Source organism: Haliotis cracherodii, unplaced genomic scaffold, assembly GCF_022045235.1.
Source record: "Haliotis cracherodii isolate W230 unplaced genomic scaffold, xgHalCrac1.p SCAF_7, whole genome shotgun sequence".
Lineage (NCBI taxonomy): Eukaryota > Metazoa > Mollusca > Gastropoda > Lepetellida > Haliotidae > Haliotis > Haliotis cracherodii.
This window is the reverse complement of record NW_027266330.1, coordinates 35,495,665-35,509,793: the sequence shown is the minus strand read 5'-3', so window position 1 is coordinate 35,509,793 and position 14,129 is coordinate 35,495,665. Positions and strand designations below refer to the sequence as shown.

The following is a 14,129-nucleotide window of genomic DNA, read 5'->3' as shown; positions in this document are numbered from 1 at the left end:
CGCAGTACTCTCGCTATAACAACGTCGTTTGTAAGACTCGCTATAACAACGTTGTTCGTAATAAACAACTCTGTTAGTATTTATTACCTTTGGTATTACAACACCGTTAGCATTACCTTCGGTATAACGAAGTGAGAAGAGTACCCACGCTTTCACAACGTTAAACATGTCCCCGCTATAACAACGTTATGTGTTTTAACAATGGCAGTTTTAACTATCACAGCTGGAGTATTTGCATCCTTGCAGCATTGGAATGAAACAAGTGCTTTACGGTTGATATTGTTAATTGGGTCTTGCGATGACATTAGTGAGGTATCTGGGTTGGAATTGGACTTCAGCAACCCATGTTTGCCGTTAAAGGCGACTAACGGGAGCGGGTGGTCAGACTCGCTGACTTGGTTGATGCAGGTCATCGTATCCCAATTGCGTGGATCGATGTTCATGACATCAAACTGTGGATTGTCTGGTCCAGACTCGATTATTTACAGACGACCGTCAAATAGCTGGAATATTGCTGAGTTCGGCGTTATACAACAAATAAACTAATCTAAACTTCAAAATATTTAGAAAGGTGGTATGTAACATTTCCCCAAATGGCTATAAGCTGGTAAAACAAAAAGTGACATTAATTTTCGATATGGTTTAAATTACAAAACTTTACATTTTCTAAATTCGCGAGAAATATTAAAACTGCGACCACGTTCAAGCTCTAAATTGTGGTAATTGAGCCGATTGGTTCACCTCGGGAGCCTTCGATAATATATTCATAGGAAAATTCCTATTTGTCTTAGGTGGGCGCGTACTGCCGGCACCTTGTCATGTTTGCAGCAGACGAGTGACAAGTTGTGGCGGGCGTCGTGAGAAAACAGCTTTGCCTCACCGATGAAGCAGCACTCGATATGTTTACAAATAAGAGGATCTCGTGAACAGGTTAATCTGCCGGAGCTGGTTCACTACCTCGGCCCGACTTCAAGGTGCGACAGGTGTTAGCCAATGCACGCGCCACGAGCCGCGACTGCACGAGATTCAAGCCAGCTGGGCTTCGCGCATCATCACATGGCAGATCAGAATTAAGGGGGTCGAAGGAGACCATTGAGGGGTGAGGCAGAGGAGACGGGGAGGGGGAGGGGACCCAGCTGGGGAAACACCGACCCCCTCAGTTCCATCAACATCCTCTAGTACCTGCCTAGAGGGTTGAAACTGTACGCCTTATGTATGGGAGGTACTCTGCATGCCTTCTCCACCACTCACATGAAGTACATGCATGTGCTCTGTGTCTACTAACTAATCAGACTCGGCGCATTCTGGCGTGGTACTCGTTATCTGATTCTCGTGCAGTCAGTGCTTCTGTACTTTAATAATAGTCAGTCGCCTCCTTTACGACTGATGTGAAATTGATGTCGATATGGACAGGAAGTAATTTATTTAATCAGGCATTATTTATACCCCGCCGGTTTAGATTATTTGATCCTCGTTTGAACTTGTTCCCATTGCTATGTTCTGCCGTGCCCACATTCCTCTTTCTTACCAGAGTTCCATTCGTGAATATCTCGTGTTATTCCGGGACAAGCCGAATATCTTGCAGGTTACGGAAAGGGGCGAGTGGTGACGAATGACCAGAGTTCGTGTTGCATTCATTGTCATCGAATCGTCCCTGACCCGTCTCCAAAACGAAAACAACCAAGGGCATCTCATTAAACATCTATCTATCTATCTATCTATCTATCTATCTATCTATCTATCTATCTATCTATCTATTGATTATTTGTAGAAGTGATTCTCTTTCTTGATAATATTTTATACAGGATATTGCACAGTGTTGCTCTTCTCGACTGAGACGTTGTTCTATTGAATTCGGATTATATTATATGGTATATATAACCCGAATAATATTACCCGGATTCAATAGACGTTGTTCAATAGAACAAATAATCACTGGATTGTCTGGTCCAGGCTCGATTATTTACAGACCGCGGTCATATAACTGGTATATTGCTGAGTGCGGCGGTAAACAACAAACAAACAAACAATTAATTACCCACATAATATAAATTCGGCACATAGCCGAAATATTTGGTTTAACGGCTTATTCCTCTCTCAGAGATTATTCATGGAGTTATCGAACACAACGAACTTTATCAAAGGTCAAATACGCAACGAACACTTTATCCGTGTTTCTCCATCGAAGGAAAACGTTTCTCAACCTGCGGAACACGACCTCATTTATCATCAACATTCTTCTCCTCAATGTTTTCAGCCATCAGCATGATTCCACGTTACACACTAACTGCCCTCGCTATCTCAGGTTGTCATGGTTATACATACAAGATCAGATAACTCTCCCAATGACGTATCGACTTCCGGTCTCTTGTAATGTAACTAGCAGCAGTTGCATATCACGAGCTGAGACACCAGCCCTTCATGTTTGTTTAATGTTGATGATCATAGCCAATCAGACACCACGAAACATAGTCGTTTATGTAATCATGCCGTCGTTAAATGGATAAAGTATTTATTTCCGTTACCATTGATAATACTGGACTGAAGGCACCTTCCTTGGAATGCAAATAATCTAGACGTGGGATGTCTCGAGAGGTCCTTCCTCTATCTATATATGCAGATTGTGTGGCTTAATTAATAGGAGTGGGACTGATTCTCTAAGATTAGTTGAGGAAAACGGTGAAGATGCTACAAACGCAGGCATTTAACTGATTCTGCAAATTAGCCAAACAAAAAGCAACCCGACCCAAACCTAGTTTTTGGATGGTCAGGAAAAAGTCACCCACCCCTAGATAATACGTTACAAAAGGAGTTCACCTCAAGTCTAGAACCATTTGGCAAGTCAAGATAGCCTCAGCTATAGCTTCTGAAATTTAGCATTGTTCTGTTCTCCATTTCGATTTTATTTTTCTATTTTGTATATATATAATTTTAATAAATATTTATGGGATTACATGTGAGTCTACTTATCAGAGTACCTGGTGGATTGTGAAGGAAGGGGGTGGCGGGGAAACTACCCCCCTCTGACTACTGCGATTGCGGAACAGCTTGCAGTTCGTAATGGCGTTTCTCCAACAACCACCAGCCTGTCAGTGAGCCTGAGTCCGATTTCACTGCACACTGTCACGATTTTGTCGGGGAATAAACCGTTAATCAGTGAAAGATACGCAACAGTGTCTGGCTGGCCCCGATTCCAAAGACAAGGTGTCTTGTACTTAGTCTCAAACGGTATCTGAATCTCCTCTACGTTATTAAATGCGAATCAAACACTGGGGCACTGGTGGCCCAGTGATCCAATGCGTGCCAGGATAGGCTGGTCGTGGGTTCGAATCCCAGATTCACCCCGGTTTCAAACCTGTCTGCACCATATCCGTGCTCGTGGTTTTAACCAAAGTAAAAGTCTTTTTAATCCGTCAGATTCCATCCACCAAGTGAATGCCCATGTCGCCATATTATTCTTATTATTATTATTACTATTATCATTATTATTATTATTATTTTATTACCCTGGTCTTTGGATCAGTGTGTGTAAACACATTTCATTCTCATTTCCATGGGAAGTATACGTGTCACAGTAACATTGCCATCTCACCCTACCGGGTACCCTTTTGGTGCTGTGTGAACAGAGGCAAACATCGAACTCACTTGCCTAGGGAGACACCACATGTACCTGTGCCCTTGTGTGGGGCAGGACCGAATTCCTAGAAACTCTCAGGAGTCAAGCAGCCGAACATCTATTCACCTACAGTTCGCGACCAGCCTTGCTTTAATAACTTCGCCTGATTAGTGACCTGTGTGCAGTCTGCCCGGAGAGCGGAAGGTCGGTGGTTCGATCCTCTGGTCGCGTCATGCCCAAAGACGTTAAAATGTACTTGTTGTTACCCTGACTGGCGCTCGGCATTACGGGGATAAAACAAGGACTGGTCGAGTATGCTATGTCGGAGTACGATATCCAGCTACACTGGCGCATGATATCTCAATGGGCTAGCACAAACAGCCAGCTGAAGGCAAGAATCTTAAGACCCGTGAAGATCCGGGGAGGAATAAGGTGACTATGCGTGTCGTAATAGGCGACTAACGGGATCGGGTGGTCAGGCTCGCTAACTTCGTTGAAACATGTCATCGATCCCAATTGCATGGATCGATGCTCATGATATGAATCACTGGAGTGTATGGTCCAGACTCGATTATTTACAGATCGCCGTCATATAGCTGGAATATTGCTGAGTGCGGCGTAAAACCTCAAACCAACCCCACACAGCTACACATCAGTGTTGTCCAGGCCGTGGTAAATCTGGAATATGACTTAATACAACGTATAACCCCATCACCCACTCGGCCCCTCAAACAAACAACGCGACAACCAGATCAGAATTTCAGACATACACAACGGGGAAGCGATGACGCCCTCTGTTTTTTTTTCCGCCTACTTCGATGGGGTCAAGTTGTGGTCATAAAAAAATTGGTCATCACACATGTCACGTGATAAAGATTCGTTAATGGCGCAGATGGTTACTCTGGTGACAGAGATAATTTCTCTTTATCATACATGGCACCAATATGATCGACTCTGAAAATGAACGCCCTTGGGCACCATAGTGAGTGAGTGAGTGAGTGAGTATGGTTTTACGCCGCTTTTAGCAATATTCCAGCAATATCACGGCGGGGGACACCAGAAATGGGCTTCACACATTGTACCCACGTCGGGAATCGAACCCGGGTCTTCGGCGTGACGAGCGAACGCTTTAACCACTAGGCTACCCGACCGCCCCTTGGGCACCATAGAACATATGGATTACATATTAATTTCTCTCTTTCACATTTTTCTCTAATGCTTATTTCATGTGAAATATAGCTAGGCTTATCTATTTTATCATGTAAACTGGTTTTGATTAAATTAAACGCATGTATTCCGAAGTCATGGTGTAGGACAACACGGAGCCTAGTTTCCTTTAAAACACACGATGTCTGAGAAGATTTCCGGTGTACAGACATTCACACCAGACCACCAGTTCCGGGGGATGATAGCTCCAGGTTGACCAAAGCAGCAACTTGAGACTCTAACTGCCACTTTGAGGAAGCCGTCATCACGGCCAGCAGCCAGCTTAGTACCGCCAACGTCAGCGGACTGCAACGACCGTGTGACGACGACCGCTGTGGTTACAACACCGGGGTTACTGACCGGCAATATCGGACTTGTTTACAATTAGCTGCCTCCACAATCACCAGGGTGTTTCAATGTGTCTCTATCCTCCGTTGTTTAGGACCGACACCGTTTGATAAGGAGACTAGATATTGTTTCAGCAACAGCTACAAAACCAGATATTTTTTTAAAATTAAAACTATGAGCCTACATATTACACATACAAAAAAACCTCCTTGCATCAATCTACTATCAGTGACAGACAATCTATTTTTTCGAGTCTCTGAAGCATAATTATTATTTTCAAGCATTTTGTGGGACAATTTATTTCTTCAATATAAATATCTTAATATAACCATACAATCACAAACATGGTGGTGGAGAATATATATAGAATACAAAACAAGCTCCTGTGTAATACCAATTTTATGAAACGAGTGAATAGATCTGGTTTCGGATACCAGAACCCTTCACCAGTTTCATAAAATTGGTATTACACGGGAGTGAGTTTAATATTTTATTTATTACTTGCCGCTTATAACTTTAAAAAAATCACTCGTTTGTGAGTAGGCAGACGCAATCCGCAGCATAATCCTATTGAGTGAGTGAGTATGGTTTTACGCCGCTTTTAGCAATATTTCAGCAATATCACGGCGGGGGACACCAGAAATGGGCTTCACACATTGTACCCATGTCGGGAATCGAACCCGGGTCTTCGGCGTGACGAGCGAACACTTTAACCACCAGGCTACCCGACCGCCCCATAATCCTATTGAGTTTAACACAATCATACTTCAAACACGTCAAAAGTTGACACGCATTATTTTAATACCATACAGCATAATTTGAACACCATACAACGGTACCTTTAGAATTCAGGATTCCGTTCCACAAAGACATCGTAACGCTGAGATTATCGTAAGTCATAGACTTCGGGCTGTCGTTGCGCTGCGATCTCCTCGTGGAAGGGGTCCTACACCACGCTTTTACAATCACGTCACAATACCCTCTGACGTACTTTCTGGAATTTTCTTGCAAGATCCACGGCGAAACAATACCATGTGACGTCAGCCACGCAACAGTGTTGCTGGGGTCATCGGGTGTGGATAAGCTCCTCTCAGTGATCTATCATCTCTACACGCAATGTCGTTGAATAAGCCGAGGGATGTTGGGAGTTTTCAGTATTTGTTAGTGAAACTTGTTCCCGCAGCACGTATTTTGGTATTACACAATGTGTAATACAGCTGTATGTTTATTAAACCGTTATTTCTTCACGGGCGAGTAGTAAATAAATGTATATTTGAATTCCAATGTATAATTCAGATAAAATATTATCTCTTAAACATTTGCCTTAAACAATATCAATGTTGACCTATGGTGAAGAATAATGTCTTTTCGTAGCCAGTTACAGGGTCCTCAAATACGTGTAATATGTAGGGAATGGTGGGTTAATAAAGCACGAATGTTTAATCACTAATTAAAAAATTGACATAAACATTTCGTTCTCCTTCAGACATGTCTCAATCAGACGAAGCTAAGAGTACATATACCGTATGGTGCCCACGCCCTCTCGTGAACCAACCAACATCAGCAACAACATTCTCATCATGCTCCCCAGCCACTCTGTTCCATGGGGAGTCTCACAGCATCACATCACTCAGCTTTCCAAAGTGAATCTACATGGCAACTATATAAACCTGCGGAGTTGCTCATCAACTCGTTCAGGTTTTGGGTTACTATATGTCAGAACTCAAAATACATCGGGGTGTTGAATAAATGAAATTACTGAAGCTGTCTTGAAGTACTGTAGCTTAATGAATGTCGTGTCCGACAGAACTGTAACTTAATGATCGTCGTGCCCCTAACAGAACTGTAGCTTAATGATCGTCGTGTCCAGAACAAAACTGTAGCTTAATGATCGTCGTGTCCAGAACAAAACTGTAGCTTAATGATCGTCGTGTCCCTAACAGAACTGTAACTTAATGATCGTCGTGTCCCTAACAGAACTGTAGCTTAATGATCGTCGTGTCCAGATCAAAACTGTAGCTTAAAGATCGTCGTGTCCCAATAGAACTGTAGCTTAATGATCGTCGTGTCCAGAACAAAACTGTAGCTTAATGATCGTCGTGTCCGACAGAATTGTAGCTTACGGATCGTCGTGTCCCAACAGAACTGTAGCTTAATGATCGTCGTGTTCTAACAGAACTGTAGTTTAATGATCGTCGTGTCCTACAGAACTGAAGCTTAATGATCGTCGTGTCCTACAGAACTGAAGCTTAATGATCGTTGTGTCCCGCAGAGAACTGTAGCTTAATGATCGTCGTGTCCTAACAAAACTGTAGCTTAATGATCGTCGTGTCCTAACAAAACTGTAGCTTAATGATCGTTGTGTCCCGCAGAGAACTGTAGCTTAATGATCGTCGTGTTCTAACAGAATTGTATACGGGGCGTGATACATCAGTGGAGATATGGTGTATGACATTACTTGTCAAAGGGCATGAGACCAGTGACCTGTTCTAACCTGAAATTCCCATGGACCACGCAACCCTGCACATCGAATTACGCTACCTCAGGCGACTGGGCCACCTGTGCCCCCCTGAATATGCATCCATGATGAAGCAAGTCTGCTGCCGTCGTAGAGGATGTCATCGTCCACGTGGCCAGCGGCACCGCCTGGGTCGGTTACCTGTCGCATGCAACGGTAAACGACTGTATACAACCATGTAATCAAAATCAAGTTGTTCTCGCGAATCCGTTATCCTTGGCCCCAGTTTGGCGGCATGTCAGTGCCTTGTCTCCCTATCTTCCAAAAACTACACCGTCAGTAGCTGTTCCCCGCTGTCACTGACGTCGCAGGGAGTATCCAGTGACTTCTTCACACGCAACAAAGACATCAAGATGTATCGCCAGTTACATTGTAACCACATGACCGCAGTACAATTACGTGTAACGATAACTGGTTAATAAGCAATTCCCAAACGGCATGGGAGACAATCGTCTTTCAGTTCCATTTAATCTTACTACTGTGAAAAAACGTGGAACATTGCTCGATTGGATTGCTGCATTGTCTTATCTTCTGCACAATGGCATTGCTATGTAATAAAACCTAATAACCATGGCGCAATAATACTTGTAGTCTTACAGACCCTGATACAAATATATCAATACAGCCCATTCAAGTCTATAACGTTTGGCAAGTAGGCCGTGATACAAATATATCAAATACAGCCCATTCAAGTCTGTAATGTTTGGCAAGTAGACCCTGATACAAATATATCAAATACAGCCCATGCAAGTCTATAATGTTTGGCAAGTCTAGATTTCTGCAGTATCTGAAGAAAGTCTCTGGTCTCCTTTTCAATAATTTAACAACTGTTTTTTTTCTGTACGATATGTTCATTTTAGAGACTAGATGTCAGCTTTATAAGACTTGTAACATCATTGTGACAATAAATGGTTACGCTGTACTGTCATACTAACGGAAACTCGTTACAATGTAACACTATCATAACGATACCTAGTTACAATGTGACACTATCTGCAATGATGAAACTTGTTACAGTGTAACGACAACCTGATACAACGTGACGTGATTGTTACATACAATATAACATTACGATAACAGTACCTTGTTACATTGTAACATTGTTGGTACGGTAACTTAGTACATAATAATACTATTGTTACGATAGCTTGTTACACTGTAACATTATTACATTACGATACTTTTCCAAGTTACAATGTAACATCATAACGATAACGTGTTCCAAAGTTATATTATTATATAACGATACTTTTCCAAGTTACAATGTAACATTATAACGATAACGTCCAACAAAACATAACCTTACTGCAAACGTTTTCATTGGTCGACTAAACCATCTAATGTATTAATACAACAATGGAGGAGTTGAGATCGAGAGGGTGGAGGGTGGTGTGGTATTAGGCGGTGGGGTGTGGGGGTTGGGGGGACTTGGGTCGACTGGTGTAGAGGAGTTGAGGGGGTTCCACCGGTGGAGGAGATCGAGGGGGTTCGACTGGTGTGGAGGACATCGAGGGGGGTTCTACTGGTGTGGAGGACATCGAGGGGGGTTCTACTGGTTTGGAGGACATCGAGGGGGGTTCTACTGGTTTGGAGGACATCGAGGGGGTTCGACGGGTGTGGGGAAGATCGAGGGGGGAGAAGGAGATCGAGGGTGTTCGCTTGCTGTGGTGCAGATCGAGGAACTTCGACTAGTGTGGAGGACATCGAGGGGGGGGGGGGGGGGGGGGTCGACTGATGTGGAGGACAGCGAGGGGGGTTCGACTGATGTGGAGGACATCGAGGGGGGGTTCGACTGATGTGGAGAGATCGAGGGGGTTCAACTGATGTGGAGGAGATCGAGGGGGTTTGACTGGTGTGGAGGAGATCGAGGGGGTTCGACTGGTGTGGAGGAGATCGATGGGGGTCGACTGGTGTGGAGGAGATCCAGGGGGTTCGACTGATGTGGAGGAGATCGAGGGGGTTCGACTGGTGTGGAGGAGATCGAGGGGGTTCGACTGGTGTGGAGGAGATCGAGGGGGGTTCGACTGATGTGGAGGAGATCGAGGGGGTTTGACTAATGTGGAGGAGATCGAGGGGGGTTCGACTGGTGTGGAGAAGATCGAGGAACTTCGACTGGTGTGGAGGGGGGGGGGGGGGGGGGTCTTCTGGGGGTTCGACTGCTGGGTTGGAAAGTAGTCACGCGACGAATGGATGCTTCTCATGAATCCGGAGAAGGGTCAAGACCGATCGTTAAATGGAACAGAATAAGATTACAGATAAGTCCAAATAAACCAACTGCCACAGTTGGGGCTTCGATTACCCGCAATTATACCAAACAAACAATCGATGCGCAGATGAGTTTGGCAGACGAGGGCCATGCAGACATCTGGACAGGCGACAGCACCATCACCTCCAGCGTCGACGTCACCTACACAGACATATATCCCGGTAGGTCACCGTCGTCTCATGCACTCATAGGACAGCAATTACGGTCTCCCATCCAGAATCGTTTATGTCAAGAACAATTCTCCCTTTCCCTGACCATTATTTGGAACTACATTATGCCTATGTCTATATATATAAATATCCTGGCATTTTGTTTGGCGATAGTCTTAACCAATCAGGTCATAATACAATCGTACTCTCTACCTAGACTTGTACAACTCTCTAAGGCAATAAATATTAATTTAAATCATAATTTCTAAACGAAATAAATAATAAGAACGAATTGTCCCTACAAAACACTGGCGTATGTCCGCTTATCTAGACTTGCCTATTATAAGCATACATATATACACCCATGGATTTCTCATCCAGTACAGCCTTAGAGCAAGGCTACTACTATCCATATTCTGTCTATCTATCTAATCTTCATTGTCTCTTTTTTTGAAGAGTCATCAAATAGTCTGATTCCATATGGATATTTATCTCGGCTAACCAATTTCAATATGCCCCAACTGACGTCACCCAATGACAACTCTAGTGTATATTTCTCAATGATATGTTTGATTCATATGATGACAGCATAAATTAGAACGCGTGTGAACCGGTTCCGCTTCAAGAGGACCCTGTTACATCGAGGTAATGTGTTCCTCCGCTGCTCAAATAGATCGCTTTCCTTCGCCAGGTCTATGATAAATTGGTTGTTTAGTCTGACCATTGTCCGGGCGTTCAGAACGGTGTGGATGGGCTGGGCACGTGATTCACATAACGTCGGGTTGTCAAGCAATATCGCTGTTATTCTTGATGGTTCCAATATTACCGAGCCCAAAACAAGTTAATGTATCAGACGTGTCTCCACACAATAACACATTGGTTTGTGTTAAAATATCAACATGTATACAGCTGCCCTGCTACTATTACTCTAACTAAACTGGTTTTTGTTGTTTTTGACGAATGCCACCAGTTTAGTCACACCTCGCCAGCTGCGGAGTACATTTGAATATTGTCAATAGTTGGAGTGATGATTAAGCAGAGAATTACCATTCCACTGGGCTGATTGCTTCCTGTGTTGAGAAAAACATTTGAGAAATACAAACATAAAATCAAGATGGCTCGTGATGAGAGCAACAGGTGGGGACTAATACAGTCCCTAGCCGTAGTGTATGTAATATATGGCCTCTGAAATGAAACATGCACAAGTATAGTTTCCATCAGAGCTTGGTTTGTGACCTTTAACTGTGACAGTGAAGGTCACACAATATGAGCCAATCGCTCCCAGTCTGTCGCAAACTCCCCACACGGTTCCCAGTGTCTCCAAGCGACACCTACCTGGAAAAACTGTCGTGGGAAAGAAAATATGTAATAAATAATAAAACAAGGAAGAATATATGAAACATAATTGCTATGCCGGATCAACAGGTGGTTTCACCGCCACGAGGCATCGCGCCTGTTTCGACAACTTGACAAAAAACGCCTTGTCACAGTTTGATAATGGTGTCAAATGTATATAAATTATCCTACCTTACAATGCGTACAATTCCATTTTACAGAATAGCGGTCCGTACAATCCATCCGTTCTAAAATGTCCTGAAAGCCGGTTATACTTTGTTCAACCTCCTGGTCTATGGCTAGAAGTCTGTCCAAACAATTGGTACAATCCGGCATAGAACCGGCGATTTTGCAGGGGTTCTCCCGATTGGAAGCGCTGATAAGGGAATATATAGGATACGAGGAACACAATTTTAGCCGTATGTTTCTCCGGCGTATCATTTTCGTCCTCGCCTTAACTTGCTTGTCACAAATCTGTCTGTTTAGATCAGTCGTGAGGCTAAGGCACGGGTAGAGCGTTGAGGAAACAGACACATTATCAAGATAGTACCCCAGATAGGAGCATGTGTTTGCTAGGACCGACCCACGCGCAATACTCTCCAGGGTCACCAGTAGAAACACTAGCACACTAGGCCAATACCGTGTGCGTCGACCCCGTAGGCACTGTAGGCGTCCACCGAAGCCCCGCGGGAGGGGGGGCAAACTGCGATATAACTGCTTACTGTTCCCATTCCCTAGAAGATCTGGCATATTTCATTGAAGGTACACGGTAGGGGAACAAGTGCACAAAATCTCGAAATAAACATGAACAATCTTTAATTGAGCAATCCCTTCGCTCAAAGATACTCATCCAATTTCTATTGTTGCCCAATGGTATGGCCTACTGAGCAAGGAGGACTGGCGGGGTGGCGGTGTCTATCTGTCACCTCGCCTCCACGGTGCCAACTGGCGCTTACAGCTTGTGTCGTCTCTCTTACTTCCAACCCACGTCGGAATATTTCACACACCGCATAATTCTCACAACTTGATCAACTTGTCACGGCGTTTTATAGTTGGTTTTCCTCCACATACTGCAGGTTACTCCAGGGCCTTGCTGAACATCGTCTGCTCACAAGACGCGGCTGTCCGAAACCCAGCGCCATCTTGATCAAAAGCTTTCAGACGAAATACGCATGCCCAAAGCCAATTGGCTCATTTCGGTGGCAGAGCCGAGGCGGCCGACCACTTGTAGCTGTTTCACGAGTAGATGCAGCGAGTACTGGCAGGGTCTTATTATGCGGTGCAGATCAGTGTGTGTTCCTCCGCTCAACCCTTCCTGCTACTGGCATAAGCGACCGAAGGCTACTGGCAAATCACCCCTTCTATCCTCTGATCGAACCGCGACCCGCAATCACTGACATAGTCTGTTCCAAAAACTCTGGTCGATAGACCCGGTCTTCGACGCTATAGGAAATACTGTTAATTTTGTTCACACTGGTGCACGTTCGGTGAACGCAGGGATAACACTATGCAGTATTGATTTTCTATATTGAAGACCCAACTTTGCTACCGTTATCTGGAGGAACTACAAAACTATAGGAGACTTTTTCATCTGATCATTACAAAGCTAGCTATCTGCAACACCGTGGCGGTCCCCGCTATCCGTCCACACTTGTGGCGTGCTTGTCCAGTGTGCATGGCACAGAACCAGGCCTTCACCACCAGGCAGTCTGTGGGCTGACGAGGACGCATGCTGCTTTTGTCGTCTTGAAAACAGCTGACATGAAAAAAGCGTCATTAAAGAGAAATGGCTGGGGCCGAGGCGCCGACACCAAGCGTAGGGGATTTTACTGCTCTCGTGTGTTGGGGAGGGACGGTGCTTTGCTAGGTTACCTGAGGTAGGGAATGAGGGTGGGGCGTTTTAAAGAGGGAGGGTACTTCAGAATGGGTGGGGGGATTTCGTAGGTGAGCTTAGGGAGGAAATTGAGTTGTCCTTGGTGGGTGTAGTTGTGGAGGACGCTAGGGAGGAAGCAGTGTTATCATTGGTTTGGGTGGATGTAGGTTTGGAGGACGCAGTGTTATCCTTGGTTGTTGGATGGAGGAAGGGAGGACGCAGTGTTATCCTTGGTGGGTGGATGGAGGTAGGGAGAAAGCAGTGTTATCCTTGGTTGTTGGATGGAGGAAGGGAGGAAGCAGTGTTATCCTTGGTGGGTGGATGGAGGTTGGGAGAAAGCAGTGTTATCCTTGGTGGGTGTATGTAGGTGGGGAGGAAGCAGTGTTATCCTTGGTGGGTGGATTGAGGTAGGGGCGAAGCAGTGTTATCCTTGGTGGGTGGATGTAGGTGGGAAGGAAGCAGTGTTATCCTTGGTGGGTGGATGGAGGTAGGTAGAAAGCAGTGTTATCCTTGGTTGTTGGATGGAGGAAGGGAGGAAGCAGTGTTATCCTTGGTGGGTGGATGGAGGTTGGGAGAAAGCAGTGTTATCCTTGGTGGGTGTATGTAGGTGGGGAGGAAGCAGTGTTATCCTTGGTGGGTGGATTGAGGTAGGGGCGAAGCAGTGTTATCCTTGGTGGGTGGATGTAGGTGGGGAGGAAGCAGTGTTATCCTTGGTGGGTGGATGGAGGTTGGGAGAAAGCAGTGTTATCCTTGCTGGGTGGATTGAGGTAGGGGGGAAGCAGTGTTATCCTTGGTGGGTGGATGTAGGTGGGGAGGAA

At 44.8% G+C, this 14,129-nt stretch overlaps 1 protein-coding gene across 1 annotated transcript in view; it reads right to left on the bottom strand.

Annotated features, from left to right (window-relative positions):
• LOC139448367 (NALCN channel auxiliary factor 1-like) overlaps window positions 1-12,575 on the bottom strand; it is a 117,785-nt gene extending 105,210 nt beyond the window's left edge. Inside the window, exon 1 of the mRNA XM_071229907.1 lies at window positions 11,631-12,575. Within this exon, the coding sequence (XP_071086008.1) occupies window positions 11,631-12,188 (558 nt within the window). The 5' untranslated portion in view covers window positions 12,189-12,575. The remainder of the gene's footprint in view (window positions 1-11,630) is intronic.
• Window positions 12,576-14,129: the final 1,554 nt, after the last annotated feature.